The 21,203-nt window shown below is 36.6% G+C and overlaps 1 protein-coding gene across 1 annotated transcript; it reads right to left on the bottom strand.

The window, feature by feature from the left end:
- Window positions 1-255: 255 nt before the first annotated feature.
- SNX6 (sorting nexin 6) lies at window positions 256-18,520 on the bottom strand. The gene is made up of 10 exons (XM_009961227.2): window positions 18,469-18,520; window positions 16,391-16,514; window positions 15,093-15,188; window positions 13,674-13,779; window positions 11,156-11,231; window positions 9,811-9,850; window positions 8,536-8,622; window positions 7,464-7,623; window positions 6,302-6,387; window positions 256-616 (listed from the first exon to the last, which is right to left on the bottom strand). The coding sequence occupies exons 1-10, from the start codon at window positions 18,510-18,512 to the stop codon at window positions 563-565; spliced, it is 873 nt and encodes a 290-aa protein (XP_009959529.2). The 5' UTR covers window positions 18,513-18,520; the 3' UTR covers window positions 256-562.
- Window positions 18,521-21,203: the final 2,683 nt, after the last annotated feature.

Raw genomic sequence — 21,203 nt, 5'->3', positions numbered from 1 at the left:
TTTGCTTTTCTTTTTAAATCATAGTTAAAAAGGTTACACAAAGTTCTCCAAAATTTCTAAGAAATGTTCACAATTGAAAAAAGATTAATTTCTTGATATTGGTACATGGAAAAAAAAACTAAGACAGTGTATACAATGCCATTATAGTAACAATATTGAAATATCTAATGGTAATATTTAGGCCATTTGAACAATGTGCTTCAAATGGTGAACTTCAGAAGTTACTTACAAAGGTATATAAGATTGGTAGCCGTATCATAGTATTCGTAACATGAACATAATTATATTGGCTATTTTCACAAAACCAGAGCATTTGATTTCTGAACAGTGAAAGCATATAATGATTAAATAAACATGAATAGGTATGTATAACAAGTATGCTGTTGCTTCATATAGTCTGGAGCTACTTTCAGGTGTTTGTTTTAATTCTTTTGAAAGAAGGAGCTTGCTTATGTGCACTTTGTCAAATGTTTTCTCCAGGGAACTGTAAATGCCTATTTAAAGTCATGAAAACAAAATCCAGAGGAGGGCAGCCCTTGTCAGTGGGAGGACGGAGCGTAGTTTATGTGTCACCATTTAACACTGCCAGGCAGCTCTGCAGCAGCTGTAAGTTACCCTGTAAAAATAAAGAAAAATATGACCACATTTCCCCACTTTCTTTTACACTTGTGGCAAAAAGATGTTTTTTAAATAGCAATGACACCACTGAAGGAGGACAGGCGTTAAGCTTATGTACAAATATTTACATAAGTAATTTTAATTTTAAAGTTTTTTGAATGTAGGAGCATTGGGTCATGGAACTAAATGGAGCCAACTTGAGATTCAAAAATAAGCATTGAGTACCCTCTCCATGTTTCTTCACCAGTGTCTTACTAAAGATCTAGTCTGGCCACAAACACTGTTTGCTGCAGAGCACTGTCTTAGCAATGAGGTTCAAACTCACAAAGTTTTCATCTTTTATGTAGTATCCCCATTACTCTGTCACGGTATTATTCCCAAAGCAGAGTATTAATGTATTCTACTGAATTAATCAAGAAGTGTTAACCAATTCACAGCACTCAGTACCTCCTTGCTATGGCAGCGATCTAAGCTGGAAGCTCTGTTCAAGGACAGGCCTTGTTTGAAAGACAACAGACCCATTTACATGCTCAGCCAGGTGATTTAGCCATCAAAGTTGAGTTTAGCCATTAGAGCCAGAGCTACAGAAGGGATTATCAGAATGTTAACTAAGCTTTATCTCTAGGGCCAAGTTCTGCCTTTTTCAAACACCCGTAGGTCAGTTTTTAATCTTACTTAAAGCATTCTGACTCTACCATAAAAAATGGCAGGCTGACTCAGATTTCTGAATGAATTTACAGAACTGACAGTTAAAAAGAAACCCTTGTGAATTAAGCAAATGTGATCAACAAGCAAGCCAGGGTTTACTTTCCAGAAAAAAAACAAAACAACAAAACACCCAACCTGGTATTCACACTGTTTTGTGCATTCATTTATGCTTAGATCACTTTAAACTACTGGCTGTTCACTGTTAAACAGCTGTACTAGATTTGTTCCTGAATCTGAAGTCCCTGTGCAAGAAACAATGTTAGGTTGTTGACAGTGTTAGAGTACTTTCCCATCAGGTTCTGATAAAATGCAAGAACAAAACAGTCTGAACGCCTGGTTATAAACATGGGAGAAACTGCTTCCTTCTGAATTTTTTTTTGATCCAAAAAGAAACCTGTAGAGAAAACTTCAAACAGAAGCATGTAGTTAAACAGTATCAGTAGCTGTGATTTGCACGTCCTTGAGAAACAGTCCATACAAGTACTAAAGAATTTGTAGTTCCTACTCTTTCAGTTGAAACCATTTGCAAGAACAATTTTATTTAAATTATAATAAATCAAGGACAATAGAGGCTGTGAACCATTACTCTTTCAAGCTGCAACATCTGACATGCTTAACTTGTATCAGCATAGCTCAAGAAAGTCCTATAAACGCAGATTCAGAAAAGCGTTTCTTGCCAACTCAGACTCCTAAGCTCTAGATATTACAGTTATTGGTAGGACCCTGGTGACGGAAACATCCTTTTCAGGAAAGGAAGAATTACTGACAAAGCATTTAACCAAATCCATTAGCATTGGATTCTGCTTACTCTCTTCTTCCATCAGTTCCAAACAGACATCTGTTGCTAGTAATGCAACAAATTCTTTTTCCACCAAACCCCATAGAGGCAAAAGCGTATATATTAGTATTTGTGGAAAGAAATGTTTAGATTTTTTTACTTACTTGAAGGAAACAGCTATTTTACACAGTTACAATTCAAATGTCAAAAGACTCTAAAACTACAGCCACAGCTATAAATGCTTTAAGTATATGGTTATAACCTTAGCAGTTTCACCAGCTGTCAAACCTCCCTTCTTGAACATGAAGTCCAACACAGGAACATCTCAAAATCCAGCTGTTTAAAATACTGAATAAGTTTAAATGCAGCTTTTGCACTAAATGCCCAAACACTTTATCAGGTCTTACATTAGCTACAGCTGCATGAAGTCACGAAGAAACACAGACCTAGCAGAATGAAGCTAAACACTACCTAGAGGCATAGTCAGACAGAATGGCCATAGAAAAAGAAAGATCAATCTGTTTAGTATAGGTTAGAGCCAAAGCAGAATCTAAAGCTGCACTTTGGCAGCTGTTTTAAGTAAATCTAGGGTACGTGCTGCTGCTAAGGCAGCAGCTCTTTATTCCCAGTCCCTCCCAGTCAAAACAGTGTGTTTTGACACAAGGGATGCTGTGAAAACAAGACTGAAAGTAAAGCTTAGGAAAAAAAAACCCAGAGCAAATTTTAGCTGTATCTTATTACGCAGCTGCACACTATTAGTGCCAACATAAGGGAAAGGAACACAGTCATGCATCATCATCCTTCCAGGCAGTAGTCTGCACTTGCATCAACTTAAAGCAATCTCAACCCAGAGTCTTAATTTTTGCTTTTTCAAAAGTCTTGAGCTGCAACCAGGAAATGCTAAGAGGATATTAGCAGACTGAAACAAGTATTTTATAAGGAAGTAGTAGAAATGTAACTGGTCAGAGAGGGTGCACTTAGTAATTGTATATACAGTGTCCTTGATCTACTAAAAGCTTGATTTCCCTACCCCTATCTTCTAGAGCCACACAGCCAGATATAGCTCAGGAAATGCAAGCTCTGTCTCAGAACCTTCTCTTGATACTTTGGTCATTCTGACTTCTTTGGTGCAGCAGTCTCTGTGTTTGGGATTTTTGTTTTTCTTTCCACACAGAGCAACTACCTTTTAACAGTAAGTCAGGCAGAGCAGCCTTCATCATGGCTGAATTCCTCCGAAGACAGCCTCTCAGGTGAGTTCCAACACCCACTGCCGCACCAGATGTCACCTCCGTGCCTTCTGTGCCCAGCAACTCCAAGTCCAGAAGACACATGGCTAGACCAATTCAGAGACAGATGCATCTGCATGACATCTAGTCTAGAAGTACTCATTGCAGCAAAACCCACACAACAGAGGGCTTGTAGCAGCAAAAGCCTGCAGCACTGTTATCTGTTGCCCCCAGCCCCTGCTCACCCGTTACCTTTTTACTGGAAAGAGCACTTAGAGTGAGTAACAGGTCACCTTGCAAAGTTTGGGAGCACTGTGCTCCGCATGCCATTGACAAGCCAAGCAATTTCCAGTTTGGGGCTGCTAAAACTTCACCTGCCTCCAGCAGCTGCAAACCCATGAAAGACGGGGACTGCTGCAGCATCAAGCACAGTGTTTTGTCCAGAACCTTAAAGCAGGGGCCTTCTGATCCGACTTCATTAATTTACTGCTTACGTGAAAAGGTAGCTTGCTTTCTGCTTCTACCAGCCCTCTTTTGGCTCTACTGCAAGAGGAATTAGGTGTTTACAAACACTCCAGCTTAGCCCAGCCAAAACCAGGGCTACTTAGCCTCCCTGAAATGGAAGTGTGGTTCACAATTTGCATTGCAACGAGTATAAAAATGTCCTCTCCAGGACAAGAAGAAACCTTCGTATTCCCCTAACATTGCTCTTCACACATCAGGGCACAATGCTATCTCAAAAAAAACCCAGGTCTTTTTATATCTTCTTTCTTCCCTTAATGGAACTACCTCAGAAAGTCTCCATCAAACCATTTCATCCTTCAATACTCTGTACAGACTAATAAAAAACTATCTGTAAGACGATCCTCAAATACGCTGGTTACAGCATTAATAATTCTGTAATAATCCAACTCAGAATCTGTAGAAATAAAAGCACAGCAACGAAACCAATCCATCTGTAGTAGCTTGTTTTGAATAAATATGAAGCATAGGCTTTGAAAAAACAGAACTTTCAAACCTACTGAGAAAGAAAATATTCTTTCATTCAACAAGTCTCAACATTTGTTAACATTTGAAGAACTGTCACCCTTAGTCAAAATGACTTTTTATATTGTAAAGCTTTAAATATTCAAAACTGTCTAGTGAATCTTACAGCGCTCCATGACAAAGTAGGTGAAAAGGGTCAGCAAAATAAAAAGTTCACCTTCAAAAACTGGACTACAGTTCAAAGCTTCTATTACAGCCTTATATACTCCTTTTTAGTAAATTTACTAAGATAAGGTAAGTCACAGCCATGAGAGCTTATCTGAAGAACTATGTCTTAAAACACAAGCTGTGATGACAAATGAAGAACTGCTAAAAAAATTCAAGCTCTTCCAGGTAAACTGGGGACACCAAGAAGCACGTATCAAGTAAGCTGAAAGCTACAGAAACCATGCATTTTCCCCCCTGCCTTCCGCAGTTATTAGTTGTCAGAATTCAAGAGAATATTACTACAAGATTTTTCCTTGCACAGAGAATTAATACAAGTGATTCTTTAAGGATACTTCAGAAGACGGAGACTCCAAGGCATGTGGGGACTGCAGCAAGGGTCAGTTACAAGAGATGATGAAGAGCCAATGACTGAGGCAGGACAGAAGCACTGTGAATTCATTCCCTTGTTGAAGCATGATATGGCAAATCATTAAAAACTGTTGCGAGTATGACCGTTAGGACTATATTTCACTAAAACCCGGAGCCAGTACATTCATGACCAAACATGGGGATTTCTGGGAGACTCAGGGCTGGATACAGACTGCTGTTACACACAGAGAAGTAGGAAGGCTGAATAGTGCCAAGTATTACGAGAAGTTTTAATACTTTAAGGGAAGTATAGCTGAATATCTCAATATAGCATGAATATGATATAGCACATTAAAGTAAGCACTGTCCATCTGAAAAAGGAGTTGAGTATTCCAGACCTTACTGATTACCTCACCAGTTAAATATCCCACCAAGCTGAACTTACACCTGCAAAGAGTTAAAAAAAAGAAGTCCCCAAACCCACCCTTTTTACAGTGCATTAGTATGGGTTGGGCAGAATGACAAATGACACCATCAACACTTCTGGAAAGAGTGTAAAGCAGCAACAAGTTAAGAGCTGTGGTAGTGTTGCTGAGTTAACTAGTCCTTTCAACAGATACATTCCAAGTTAATTCAAGGCTTGATAGTCAACGTGCTTTCAGATTTGTGATGGGAAGGAGAAATGCTAACCAGCTGACTTTTAAAAGAAAGCTGCCTCCTGCTATAGGACTGTTTCAGTAAGAGACTGTTGTATTTGTCTATGAAATCAGAGCAGCTAACCTGATTTACTCAAAAACATTAATTTCATACAGATTAGAAGAATCAAATACATTGTGAAATTTAAGGACAGTACAGGCCACTTAAAGTTTTTTTCCTGCAAAAATTTATTTTACTGAAAAGGCTTCTCTTCTGTTAGCACCTTGTAGTTTAAAGGCAAAAACGTTAAAAAGCGTACTCAGAGTAACTGATCTGACTTCAGACAGGCCTGTGTGATCTTACGCTTAATAGTTAGCCCATCCTATACATCAAGTCCCCAACATCTGGGTAACAGGAGAAAACACTTCCTATCTCACAGTAAAATGGTGAGATGAGGTTTCAAACTAGGCAGGTATTAAAACTCTGCAACTATAAATATCAAACAGCTAGAGAAACATAAAACTGAAGCCAAAATTGTCTTCAAGGAGATGAGTTTTCCAAAGGCACCTTAAGCACACCAGTCCCTCAGAGATATTTCACCTATCCTTTTTTTTTTTCTCTATTATTCCAGAAAGTTCACCTTTCTGGATGACGCTTACTTTCAAAATTCCCCTTCCTGAATGTGAAGTGTGTATCACAGAACAAATGTAGCTATTTTGGTTGTTCAAGCATAAAATCAGGTGAAATACAGGCCAAAAAGGATCACAATTACCTTAGCATGCTTTAATTCCAGTTCTGCTAGTTCCACCAGATTTTTTCTGAATGCTGCAACTCTTCTTGTCTTAAAGTCTATCAGTTCTAGAGAAAATAAAAATGGATTCACTAACAGTGTTATTGCCACTCAACTGTTAACAGACTTTCCTTCAGGATGGAAGAGGTAAAAGGTGAGAGAAGGCAACAGGAAAAAACCTCAAGTTTAATCTTGGCACATTCTGGGCTCAAAGATGCTGCTACACTCTTGGATGAAAGCAAACCATCGTTGCAGTTCCTCATCTCTAGCTAACCTTTCGTGGACATAAAGCTCTTCTGAAAAAAGACTGCAATATGCATGCTTTCAAACATTTAATTCTCTTATTCCAATGCTGTTGTCAGACCAACTCTTACACACATACACCGTTCTTTCAAGGCTGACATGTGAAAGTATTTGGGAAGATACTAAGCTAAAACTAGCACAAAGAACAGAGGCAACAAGCCTGCTTTATGCATCCACCTTTGTGGCTAACAGGATCATTCATTCTCCACTGTCTCATTTACAGGAATCGTTACCAGATTTACAGGGTCAAACAAGTCTTAAATGATAAAAACAGAAGAGCATGGTGTTCAAACCTGGAACAAATCTGACCCAAATAATGAGTCAGATGACTACTAACTCAGAGCAATCTTAGCCTAAAAAAAGAAAGTAAGTTTCCAGACAAAAGACAACCTGTAAATAATCTTCCTTTTCTCTAGAGCTGCTGTAACTCTGCAACTTCAGTGAAACATCATTTCGTGATCTCTCCCTTTTCCAATGTAGTATCATCTCTGCAGCTGACTGCTGCCTTCACAGAAGAACGCATAAGACCAAAAGGGGAATTTCAACAATACTTTCAATTATTAGGTTTGCCTTTAGTGCTAGCAATTATCATTTTGTATCCTACCCTAAGTATATTAAAAAAAGTTAACAAATAATTTGCACCTAGATTTTGTTCTGCCTAGTGGAGTTACGAGGATCCAAAGGAAAATACCATTTGAACTTTCTATAATAAGTAAATACTGATTAAAAGACAATAGCTCTGCTTAGGAAACAGAACAAAAAAAAAATCTATTCTCATTAATAATATCCTAAAATCTGTTAAATTTTTGTCGTAACATAGGATCAAAGACCACCCAAATACCTTGTTTTGACGATTCAGAAATTTTCTCAAATTTCTGACAGCATATTTGCTGAGTAGTTTCAGCTTGCAGCACATCTTTATTTTTCGCTCTTGCTTTGTCCAATGCCTTATTAGCATTTTCATAATCCACTAGTGACCTAGATCTTCTATATAAAAGATCCTATAAAAAAAAGGCATAAAGGATGTATAGAGTTTACAAGAGTCTACCCAAGGAATTTTAGTCATACCAAGCAATAACAAATAAAAATAAAGCCATATTAATTTTAGTCTTTCTTGCTGTACTTCAGTTCTTACTAAATTATTTGCATTCCCTTTACTTCATCCTGCAAGTCACAGGAATGTCCACACTGCATCAGATGCGCAATTTAATATTGTTTAGTCTGCATCTTGTCTGACAGAGGCTAGCAATGGCTGGCTTAGATGATACTCAAGAAAGCCTAAGAGGGGGCAATCATAGGAAATTTCACAGCTTCTTAGATTAGAAACAAACTCTATTTAGATTATGTATTTGAAGTATACACAGGGCCCAAGAAACTGCAGTAGCATTTTCTATGCAACAGTTATTCCTGTGATCTCCTATCTAAAGACATTTTCTGTCAAATGCTTCCTCATTCTGTCATGTTACTTAATCATCAAAAACCACTAAGAATTAAATTTCCTGTAGGTATAGAATAGCAAATTTGGCCCATGTGTTTTTGCATCAACACTTGCAGATCATCTGGAGTATCCAATTTTAATGTTAAAAAAAGAGTAAATTGCTTGCAGTCTACAAGCAGCAAACACATTGCAAACACACGAACAATTAACCAACAGCTCTTCCACTGTTTTTAATTATACTGCATGATTTGGCCTTGGTAAGTGGATCACAGAGTTCCAGTCAGTCCCACAGTCAGCAACAGTTACTCCTTATATACAACAGAGATCCAGCTTTCACAGTTGATGGAGAAATTGCAGGCTAGAGATGTTAGCATTTTAACTTATCTACCATGTATTTCTCAAGATGACCCCTTCTCTGTCTTTTTTTTCTTTTTAAAGAAACAATATTTCACTGAACAAAACCCCATAAATTCACCTTAGCAGCTTGAGATTCCCTTAGGTAATATTTCAGAAGATCAGAAAGTTTAAGATCTTCATCAGCAGATACCCGGGCTTCTATTTTCTGGAAAAACAGTAAGTAAAAGCATCAATTTAAAAACATCCAGACTTTGGGTATTCACTTCCGTGATGCAAGTACAACACAATATCTACAACACTACATGACAGATTATCTTTTTCAAAAACTAAGATCATGCATTTGTGACAGAATACTTAAAGATGCACCATGAAAAGCAGTATTAGGATTTTCTATTAAAATATAAACAATAATTACTGTGTGAGCAGGAACTGACAACTAGCTTTCTATTTCAAACAATGCTTTCTTCCAATTTCAATTATAGGTATCATATACTAGAAAAACAGCAGAAAGAAAAAAATTTATCTAGTATAAAGAGTTGCACAAGACACTTTGTGTTGTTTTTGAGATCAAAAGAAAACAAATTTTTAGCACCTTTGCAGACTAGTTGTGTAACTGTGCGTATTAAATGGTCCAAAATACTAAAAAAATTATTTGCTTTTATTTGAAACAGACATTTCTGTGACTTTAGAAACAGAGTCTACAAGTGCATTTTTTAAATCTTAATTTTAAAAAAAAATTTCTACAAGGCAACATTTTAGGTCAAAGCCAAGTAACCCCATTAACTTCATTTTCTTTAAGTATGTATTTATGCAGATACAACTGTCTGTGTTTAGGAAATGCATGCATTTTTCATTCAAAAGCTTTCCTGATCCATGGCACACCATCTTTTGCTCTACCAAGCCAAACAAATAAGATAAGAGACAAGATACTAAAAAATCTGGTTAGAAGCATCAGCAATACTATTTCTGAGTCAAATAACTGCAGAAACAGATCTTGGCTACAGAAAAAAAAGCAGCATGACTACCATTTTTTTGGATTAACAATTACATTTCTTCATTTCTTTTTTTTCCACAACAAACTCTGTGACACCAAATAACAAGTATGGAAGGCCTCTAAGCATCTTAGAGGAACGGCAGCTTTACTAGTGTATTACATAGCAGACAGGGAGACTGCCCAGAAACATTTAGTAGGCTGAAGACTAAAAATCAATTGTTTTACAGAACAGATGACTGAAATGCTATGCTTTTTCATTCCCTACCACATATTGCTTAAATGCTTCATACAGAAGCATCCACAAAACATCCACATATTAATGTCCAGTTGACACAAGATGTCCTGCCACTTCCAGGATGCACACAAAGACTATACCTGAAAATGTTTCATAGTACATACCCTTGTTTTGTCAAATAACTCTGATACCTTCAGAAAAAACCTGCACAAAGGAAACAGCTAACATTACAACGTTAATTTGAACAGTCTAATTACTTTCTAGAATTCAAAATATAATCAGTGTCTGGCAATAAAGACTGTAAAGGCACTGGTTAGAACTGTAATTCACAGAACTCAGAGAAGATAATAGTTTCAAATCGTAGCACTTTGAACACGTGGGAATTGTACAACTTCAGAAATGCTGCTAAGGGACGAAAAGCACAACGGGTGGATGTTTTTTACTAAAGAATAATTGCACAGCTCCTCAGGGCTTCTTCATGCTTCTATGGATTAAACTCCAAACACCACCGCCCTGGTTAACGGTCCTATGCTGTTATCAAGCATCCTTCACTCAAATGAAAATGTATTTTTCTTCAAGCAGTAAACATGACGCATGTCCTACTTGGAATTCAGGGAGGCTGAGGCCCAACACAGCACATCTTCATCACAGGAGACAATGCAAGGGTTCAGTGTAACAGCAGACAGAGTTACAGTCAAATCATACTATTTTGACAGGAGACAGATGCAATTCCTGACAGACCCGAACAGACTACATCAAATCTTAATACTATAATCAAAGTAATTGATACGCAAGCGATCACCACATTTGGACATATATCACTGAAATTCAGGTAAATTAATAAAAATAAGTTAATTTTTACACTCATCTCCTACCTGTCATTAACTAACTCTAATAAGTGTACATGTTCACAAGCATCAACATCTTAAAGCTGGTTAACTAAGTTTTACTTTCAGATACACCAAACTTCATATTCAAGCAAATCACTGGAAGAATAAAGGACAAACATCTGTACATAGAGACCCTCTTCTATTCTCAAAGTTTTAGGGATCTCTGTAGATTCCTTTCTTTTCCTAAAGGCAGTAAAATTGCCAGAACAGCAAAACTATTTATCAAGATGTTGGTACAGGGAACACCCACAAAAATCACTATACTCCGACTGAGACCTGTTCTTGCTGAACGTGTCAAAGCACTTAAAACACTTGAAAAAAAAAAAACAACCTGGTGAAAGAGTTTGGGTTTTTTTTCTTATTCTATGAGGGCTTTTCCACCTCATCTGTATAATTTTCTATAAACTGCAGAAAACAGCATTTGTTTCCAGACAAATATTAAAGCAATGTTAATGCAGCCTATTACAGAAATGAAATAGTAGATAAGAAAAATCTCTTAATGTGATATAACTATAATAAATTCTGGTTTTCTCATAACAAGAGAGCTACTGATCTCAGCAGGTCATCATTAAGAGTGCTACTTAACAAATTCCCCTGTAAGTTATTAATAATATCTTACTTGCATATATCTGTGGAGTCCTGCGTTCCTAATGCATATAATGAAGAACCAATTCTATTATAGTCATCCGCCACATCTAGAAAAACAAACAAGCACTTGTTTTACTATTTCATTCCTCTTCTTTCTGAAAATTGTGAAGTTCCACTCTTCAAGAGTAGGTGTTTTTCTAAAAGGGACATGCTTTAACACAAAAGCAGAAATAAAATTTCAATCATGTCATTTATTATGAAGGATAACTTCACACAATAAACATGTCACTCTCACCAAATTGTGAAGCCTGTAATTTATCTAGGAATATTTACTACAATTAGCAACTGCTGGGCAAGTTATTGTGCAACTTCGTTAGGTTTTGTTTTGGTGGAAGATGTACAAAACTCAATGGCTAAAGTCTGAATTTAAATCTTAATCAATCTAAAGTCTAAAGCTATTGAAAAAAAAATAATGAAGAGTAGGTCTGTGTGCTTGAGAGCAATAAATTGAGTACAAACTCCAAAGTACCAAAACCCAGTGCTAGATGCACAATACCTTTTCTACCACACACTTGATTTTCAGGAAACCCTTACCTCATCAACAAGGAGTCACTGGCTGAAGTAACATTAGTGTTAAAGCATTTTTAACAATGAAATTAGAAGCAGGGTTTGTAAAAAAGGCTGCACAATTTGACTAGGGAGGTACTGCTATATAGTAACCATAAAACCCAAATCTTTTTTAAATTAAAAAAATCTTTGTACAGATGTCTTTTTTAAAGAGCTTTTAGTATAAACCCAATCGATGATGAAAATACTAACAGATCCAAGCAATGAACAGGAAAATATATTTGCCTGTTACTTTTAAAGTTCATATGCCTTTAAGCATAAGGTTTTTTTTAAAAACACAGCTTTGTTTTAACAGTTTGAGTGGGTCATCAATTCATTACCCCATACATCCCAAGGGAATCGGTGCAGTTTGCTACAGCGAAGAATGGTATTGGGAAGCCATTAACCTCCCTTTCTATTCCTCCCATTTAAACGTCAAAATAGATTTCCTGCTGGAAATAGGACACAGTATCTTCGCAAGCTCTGCAGCTCTCTGTCAATCGTAAGTTAAACCACAGATTGCCCATTTCCCAAACAGGCTTCCCAGGTCATTGCTCTACTTCTCTACCCAGAATTTCAGAAGGTGCCATTTGTCCTAATTTGCAGTTTGATAAAAGTTCTCAGTAAACATCCTAGGTGATTTGCCTCTGAAAGACAGTGAAGCTTTTTCACAAGTTGGATCAATCCTTTCACATCAGATCCTCTACAACCTCATTTCTAAGAATTTTCCTGGTTCTACAACCAACATGAAAGGCTCTCTCACTACCTAAAGTCTGCCACCTAATTACCATAAATGAAGTTCAGTTTTCAGAAAGCAAACGAAACACCAGCACCCACTTCAGGTGGGAACCGAATGAAAGCACAGGGTCCCTTAGTACTTCGTTAAGCCGTAACTGACTCTCCCCATCTCCTAGCACTCTAGATACTAAAGCTACAAAAGACGCAAGTCTTCATACAACAGCAAGAGAAGCGCTTGAAGAGCTCTGCAAATTCTTTGTTTAATGTCTCATTCAATATCCACTTTAGAGACCTTACCAATGGAGATTCATAAAAGGTTTTACGTGAACTATATTACTGTACATAACAAAGACAGAAACCGTGAATCGGACACAAACTTAAAGAAAGTAGATAGAATCTAGTAGTTCAATTTTGATTTATCCAGGCACAAAAACTTAAAATCAGGGGCAATAAAGGTCAACTTTTTTCTGAGCTTCTCAAAACACAGTAATCCTAAACCAAACACAGTTGTCCTAAACCAAAGATTTTCCATTTTCTCAAATAAATGCACTGCACTTGAGAAGACTACCTAGAACTTCCAGATATCACATTAGCTAGCACTCAGCTCAGGAAGAGAAACCAAAAGCTAAGTGGAAAATCTCACCTCAGTAAAAAAAAAGGGTTCTGCAAACAAAGCTACTGAGTGTACACATTCCAGTCTCCCTTCTAAAAGGCTGAAAAATGGAAACCTGACTTCCTGGTCTAGAACTAATGGCCCAAACAAGACTTTGCTGCTCAGCAAGGTAATGCAATGCCTAGCATGGTAAGAAATTGCACTCTGATGAATGCAAGCTCATCCAATTAAGAGCAACTTCATTAGGAGTAAAATCACATATATATTATATTATCCACCTTTACACTTAAAGACTAAGAATCAGACTTCAAAACCACATTATTACATAAAGTGTGTTTCTCTTCAAAGGGACAGCATAAAGAACCAAGGCATCTTCAGTGTCGCATCAGGCTGTTCTTACTCCATCTAGTCTATTACAGCAAAGGCTAAACTTTGAAAGTCAGATTAAACTTCTTTAGACTATCCGAAGAATACATTTGGAGAAATTAATTCACTTTTCACATGCAAAATGAAAATTAAAAATTACTTCTCCTCATGAACCACTTCTGTACACTTTCACTAGTACTATTTTCACCCTGGAAAAAGAACTCACTTTTATGTGACCTTGTCATTTTATCCGATTTGGCAGAGGCATCTTTGACTCGGTTGTGATATTCTACAAGGAATGTTCTTTCATGCTCAAAGAAGTCATCCACATCCTACAAAAAACAAAAAAAGTTTAAAAAAAATGGGATTTCACTCACTCTGTACAGAGCAACTGCAGAGTAAATTTGCATATATTGCTGTTGTTGTGACATGAAATGCAATCTATTGTCTAAAACACCATTTATGTAAATTGATTTCTTCTTCACTTTATCATGATCTGAAGTTTTATTAAGAATTTGTAACAAGCATCTTAAAGGGCTAGATAACTAAACGAGAAGCGAAGGAAGTAATTTCACTAACTACCACTTTGGTGACAGAAAAATAGACTACATGTTCAGTACTTAAAAGGCTATCTACCTAGAAAAAGAAGGTGGGGAGCGAGGGGAAGACAGAGACTCAGTTGTACAGATGCTGTGGTCATCACAGAGATGGTATGAGCTCAGGAGCACTGACCTTTATGACAGATTTATTTTAAGTTGGTAATGTAGGTAAATTTTAATATTTTCTGTATTACAATTTGAGATATTTGGTTTACAGGTATCTAAAAAACCCCTCTAAAATAGCACAGATGCTCAATACCATGGAACAGCCTACAACGTGGGCTTTGAACAATGTGCTCATGAATACTGCTGTTTATTTGGACTTTACATTTTTCTCCAAGTCATAATTAATCCACGGTTATATCCACTTTCTACCAGTTCTGAAACTCAAGATTTTACAACTAGGAACTTCAGCTCCTCTAATTTGCTTGCAAATGGAAAGTTACCACTAGAAAGGAAGGAGATCAAAATCACCTTCTGCAGAATTTATGGTTGTTATAAGACTAATCTTTCAACTTTTTGAAAAGTCAAAATGAAACTGAACTGTCACTAAATATTTTTTTTTTCTCTCAGTTCCATCCTTGCATCTACTGGGGAAAAAAAAAAAAAAAAAAAAAAAAAAAAAGAGTATCACCTCTACTTCTGCTCTTGGCTTTCAAACAGTAGAAGGATGTTACAAGCCTGGTAAAATTCACACTGTGTTAGTAACTTCTGAGCTGCAGCAGTTGCTAAAGCTAGTGCACCTTCCCACTATATAAAATGCCAGGCCAGAACATAAAAGAGATTATCAATGGATTTAATAAAATGCTTAAATTCATAAAATGGGTGAAAGAGTACTGAAAGCCCTCTTTCACAAAAGCAATCAGATAGTTCTCAGTTATCTTGCATCTAGAGCCACAGGTTCTTTCCCATGCTCTGCCTCTAACTCCTAAGTTAGATATCACTATAAAAATCCCTTTTTTGTAGCTATGCAAAATTCTGCTTTATTAAAAAAAGGGGACGACAACATTAATGCATTAAATCTTGATGCATTAAGCCATAATCACCTTTACTCCTGAAACAATGACACCATCTGCCGATTTAACCATATTTTTAAAGAAGTCTTCAAGTTTCTCTTTCTTATTTTTCCCACGGACACTCAACTGAAAAACAAATTAAATTATCAAGTGAGTTCACTTTCTGGAGGCAATAAAAGCTTTTTAAAAAAATAAAATGGTACTACATACCACAACTTTCTACTCCTAAACCCGTTTTCCTGCTCTCTGCTTAGTCTTATACTCTGCAGTAATGGGGACAGGGCACCATGCACCCAGAATGACAGACCACCTCACTTACTAGAGACTGTACTGTACTTTACCACCTAAAATACTATGCCAGGAGGGAAAAAAAAAAAAAAAAAAAAAAAAATCAGCAACACTGGAATCTACAAATAACAACAAATGTACAAGGTGTACATTTCGGTTATCCATAATACAACAGTTCTCGTGCACAGTATAGCTATTGAGGATAATGTTGGTTTCAGCCTTTTCACTCTCCTCCTGTCCACCTAAATTTACCCAATTTGGGTAAACTGAGTTCCTGATCCAGTAAGCATTGTGACATCGAGCAACAAGAAGATCCTCTGTAACACGTTTTGAAGTTAAGCATATACTCAGTTGAGCCAAATCTGTAATGATTTTTTCAACATTCAATGCTGATTTCTGCAATTTTAAAAAGCAACTAAAATCTGTTTGTAGAATATGAGCAACCACTAACTGCAACACCCAAGAGTTATGAGTCCAGAGAGTCCTCTCCATTAACCTAGAATTAGTCAGCAACTCAGCATGTAACATGTGGATAGCCACATTAGTCCCACATCTAGAAAAAAAAATTAACCAAATTTTCACCTACATTAAAAAAAAAGCTTTACTTATCAGAACATTTCATTAGAAATCCTCTCTACTTTTGTTAGCAACAGAATTTAAGCCACAGTTCCAAATCCTAAGAATTAGTGTTCCATCTTTCTTGCATCATTCTTCCCCACAAAAAAAAAAAACTTCAGCCAAAGAGTAGACAGGTGAAATCATCATCAAAAGCTAATCTTTTTAATCCAAAACATACTGGATTCCCACTAATATTTTTGATGCTGAAGCTAGAGCACATAGTGCATTTGGTTCCTCAGGTGGCAGGAAAACGAACTCCTAGAGACTAAATTAATTTCTAACTTTTACAATATAAATATGCCTGGTATGAAGCAATGGATGCAATTTGCTCCAGGAGGTAAAGCCCTCTTAATCAATTTTCCATCCTACCATAAAAGTACATCTTGATTTCTTTTGCCAACAATTCAGTTTTCAATACTCACATCCTGATTATATTCCAAGAACACATGGAAATTTAAATCCTTTCTCAAAATAGGATGTGCTGCCACGCGACACAAAAACACTTCATGCATTGCAACTGTCTTCTTGAATATTGCCAAATATTCACTGAAAACAAGAAACAAGCCAACATAAGAATTTCACATGAAGCAATTAAGTTTGAGATAAGCCTAGTGAGCAGCTTTAAGAGATCCTCAGAAAGGATATAAATTATAAGCTGATACAGTAGAGGTTATCACTCCAATATTTGATATATACATAAATAGTACAATGTTAATACTAAGGGGAAATTTGAAGCCCTAATATTACAGAGAGACTTTTAATGAAGACTCAACAAATACATCCTAATTTTTAAGGTTAACACAGACTGGTTTGCTGAAAAGTGTAACTTCATTTAATTGCCCTTTCCCCAACTCCCCAAAAATCAAGAAACTGAGACACAGACTACAGTCACTAGGCACTGTGTAGCTGATATGCAAATTCCTTCCTCCCCATCTCCATCCCCTTGCCTAATTGCACCCTCCTTACTTATTTAAATGTTCATGTCGCTTTGTTAGCTGTTGAGATAGCAGTCTTTTATTCCATATTAAAGCACCTAGCCTTTTTGGGCCGAAGCTTACACGGACGTCTTGCTTCATAGTGGTTCTAAAAGTGAAATTGAGCGCTGCATTTGGTAGGTACGACCAAAAAAAAAAAAATCACATTTAACCATGACAATCGTATAGTTGCCCAGTTCAGCCAACTCAATTTTAAAGCAATTACTCATTTGTGATTTAATTAAAAGGAAGACTTTCTCATCAATAAAGTTTGCTAGAATTCATTTTGCTTTGCAAATTCAATGAATAAGATGTAACTTGTCTAGAAATGAGGAAGGGGCTCTTTTCCCCATTCTGAGGTCAAACGGTGAAATGATAATCAACACTTTTGCTTCCACTATGTGCAAGGAGGTTAAGATTTACATACCAGCAAACCAGCAGGGCCAGTGTTGGGAGATGTTTGATCTCAGTGAGAGTAGTAGTCATTCAGTGAAGACAAAAAAGGAGGATGCAGAGGATGGAGGTGGCAGTAGAAGAAACCCAAAGTTTTCTGTGTTATCCAACCCCTAACCAGACCACAAGAGAATCATGATCAGGGCCGCTGGAAAACCACAGATTGTTTAAAATCTATAGTGTTTCGCTAATTTTCAGTTTTCTGCATATGAAGTGTATATCTACTCTGCTATAAATTATGTGGTATGTAACAGTAATACAGAGCTTTTTAAGATATTTGCTCACAGCAGCTGGAGTTCGGAGAGAAAGCAGCCGTTCTAAGAGTTCTATGTGCTTTTCTTGCCAATTCAGAGCTCTTGATAGAAGCAGTCTAGAAGCAGCGTAAATATACACTTGAAAACTGAAACCAATGACAGGAAAAAGATCAAAGAAGTGAATGCATGATAAGGAAAGTGGATGAAGCAAGGAGAAACTTCACTGTGTAACTCAGTATGTAATAAAAAGCCTTACAGCAGGTATTTCAACACACATTAAATTCACAGTAAGGGAAAATACTATTTTCAGGAAGTATATTCTCCTTGTGGAAAAAAAAGGAGTGTCAAAAAAGTATTTTCTAGTAATCTTCATATTTCTTGGGGAACAGAAGTTTAGCATCTATGTTTACAGCACCAATCACATCCAAGAATCCCTAGCTCAATCACTACATGTATAAACCTTAAAGTCTCATTATGCTTATAAAATGTAGAACACCAGAACTAAAAAAGATAGAGGTTACTTCCTCCCTTTGCAGATGTTCTGTGAAGAAAAGGATCTAACTAGTTCTTTCCGTATAAAAGAATGCTCAAGAACAAGCTGATTTTTTTTCCTGTTTCAGAAGACATTCTGTGAAATTATTTCTACAATTTTCCTAATGGCTCTGATCATGATCACTAAAATAACCCTGCTTATGTAGCAACTGAATTCTCAAGCCTGTATCTCACAGAGAACCATTACAGTGAAATCAGAAACATGGAAAAGCAAACAGCATTAAAAGTTGAGGGATATTTAAAAAAAAAGTAACCAAGTCTACATACGCCTCCAGTTCTTGTTTCATCTTGGTGAATTCTTCTTTAGTCATTGATCCTTCCCCTTCTCCAAGTTTCTGCAATTTCTCCCTTGAGGCATCAAAGTCAGGCCTGGGTGGTGCTGGTGGAATCTGGAATTGAATAAAATTTTTTTTTTTAATTGCTCATCTTCTCAGTCAAACAACATCCATTCAGTACAAGAACTGTAGATTGCCTGCAGCTTTTTAATATATGGCTCTCTCTTTTATCATTCATTACAGCATTTATGGATAAAGTCTTTCATTCATGAGCCAGACATGCTGCATTACTACACCAATTTTGGGCAAGTGTCCTTGGAGATTACTGAAGTATTAACTAACGGCCTCAGTAGTTTAATTACAACACAAACCAAATAATACCTAGCTTTCCCATGACAATGACTTAAAACTTGAAATAATTATTTTATAATTAGTTTTGTTTTAGCTTATTTGATAAGGATTATGTCTTGTTTAAAGAAAAAGAACTCCACAATTGTTTTCACATCACCAATTTATAGCTCCCCAAAACTTTAAACCAAAAAAGAAACATTCCATATTGTTTGCAGGCACTAGCTCTTTCTTGCAGCACTGCTGACATTAAAGATACATCTGTTGAAATAACAAAGCACATAGTAAACAAGTCTCTAGGTTAATCTTGTAATATAGTATATTACCACTGAAAGAGAAAAGACTGCAGTCAAACTAATCCTGAACAGCTATCAGTACAGGGAACCATCAAAAAGATAAAACTACGCTTACATTTTAGTTCACCGATATTTGCCCATTACATTAATGCACTGCAAAAAAAAAAAAAGAAAAATCCACCACCTACGCAGTCAACTGTCTGAAAATAGTCATTACCATGCTGAAGGTCTCGTCACTTCAAATAGCTTGTCTGACTAAAAAAGTACTAGCTCAAGAATAGTATCACACATCAGATTATACTCACCATAATGTACCTACTAGTCAATTAGAAATATACGCTTACCTTCTGAATCAGTAGACACCCCCCAAAACACAAAATTAATACCTAACTTTCACACCAAGATGACAAATATATCTATTTGTAATTGAAGTATGAACAGCAGCACCCATTTTTAATAGGCAGTGTCATAAGGTGACTATTTCAGGACGTCTGTTCCCCAAAGGCCTGAAATAAACTTCAAAACCTAAGTTTTTAAGTTGTGTATTAAGGTTCTCTGTAGTTCTAGATGGTATTTGCGCTGCTTTTTTCCCCTCCAACTGATTTATGATAAAATGATTCTGATCTTCACAATAGAAATTGGAAAAATCTGATTACTAGAGCTCAGTTACTGCACTCTGCCATTCCTGTTTTAAGTTTCATGTTGCCTTTGTTTTAGCTAAGTTAAGCATTAGCTTGCAAAAACAATACCACCAAGTTACACAGTTCACCTACCTCCCGCACTTTTAACATGGGGGACTAAAAATACACTTGGATACAGATTAAACTACTCGCTCCTTAGAAGTGAAAAGTGAGAAAGTATGACAACTACAGTAACTTTCCTCCAAGCTTGCTTCAACCATTAATTCTGTGTAATTGCATAAAACGAAGTATTAGGGCATCTGATCTGATTTGAGAAGGAATGAACACCTGCCATTTCCATTGCATTTAAAAACAGTCACAAACACTTTTGATACAGTCCAGAGAAAACAGTGCACATAAACCAAAAGAACTGTAATACTTACAATATAGCCAGCATAGTCCTCATTCTCAACAAAAGAATCATGAAGCCAAATAAACTCTTCATGTTGACGGACAACAGAAAATTCATTTTGTTTGAAATTTGGTAAGGAACTCTAGAAGGGGAAAAGGAGGAAGAATTAGGAAAAAACCCCAACAAACCCAAAACCAACCCACACACCAAAAAACCCCCCAAAAGCACAATGTATTTCATTACTATGTGAAAAACATCCTGAAGGAACAACAAAAATAATCCAACCACCCAGGTAAGGATATGACCAAAAAAAAAAGTTCATACAGCAATAATTATCCCCATCTTAATTACCACAGCAATCAATTGGCATGGGTTCCCCAAGAAGGTTATGGAGTCTCCACCCTTGGAGATGCTCAAAACCAAAATGGACGAGTCCTGAGCAATGTGCTCTGGTCCACCCTGATTTAATGGTGAGAGTGAGGCAGGAGATGGGACTAAATGATCTCCAGAAATTTTATTCAACCTCAACTATTCAGTGATTCTGGGATCAATAAACACTCAAATCTAAAAAAAACCCAGCCATAAACAAGCAGTAACTAAAAATTATTCTTGTGTGCAATTCCATTATGAAATATATTTTTAGAATCTGAAACCATGGCTAATCAACTAAAAACTATACTGAAGAATATTGAGGTTTATTAAAGAGTCTACCTGCCAATAGGCCAATTAATAAGCATGGGAACGGCATGACAACGCATCAGTACAAATAACTGAACATCACTGTCTTCTAAACAGCTTTTAACTTCTTAACTTTTTAGCCGCCTTTTTCTTAAGCACTGAAGCTACACAGTCTCTTGAATATGAGATGATGCTACTTTCTCATTTCCTTTGCGTTGTGTTACACTTGTTTCAATGAACAGTTTAAGCAAATTTTCTTTTCTATATAATTAGGAAAATGTTCAGTGTACAAACCCAGGCTTTTACCTTTGTATGGACAGTGAATTTCACTTTGTCTCTCTCACTGAGTGCATCTGAGATATCCACTTGCAGA

Source organism: Leptosomus discolor, chromosome 3 (assembly GCF_034619465.1).
Source record: "Leptosomus discolor isolate bLepDis1 chromosome 3, bLepDis1.hap2, whole genome shotgun sequence".
NCBI classification, from domain to species: Eukaryota; Metazoa; Chordata; class Aves; order Leptosomiformes; family Leptosomidae; genus Leptosomus; species Leptosomus discolor.
Note: the sequence above shows the minus strand (reverse complement) of the source record. Positions and strands in the feature narration are given on the sequence as shown.

Excerpts from the sequence above, each read along its gene's own strand:
- SNX6 (XM_009961227.2), bottom strand. The coding sequence starts at position 18,512 with ATGACTAAAGAAGAATTCACCAAGATGAAACAAGAACTGGAGGC. Across the intron at positions 16,515-18,468 it reads ATGAAACAAGAACTGGAGGC|TGAATATTTGGCAATATTCA; the intron begins GTATGTAGACTT and ends TCTTGTTTTCAG. Across the intron at positions 8,623-9,810 it reads AGTTATTTGACAAAACAAGG|AAAATAGAAGCCCGGGTATC; the intron begins GTATGTACTATG and ends CTGTTTTTCCAG.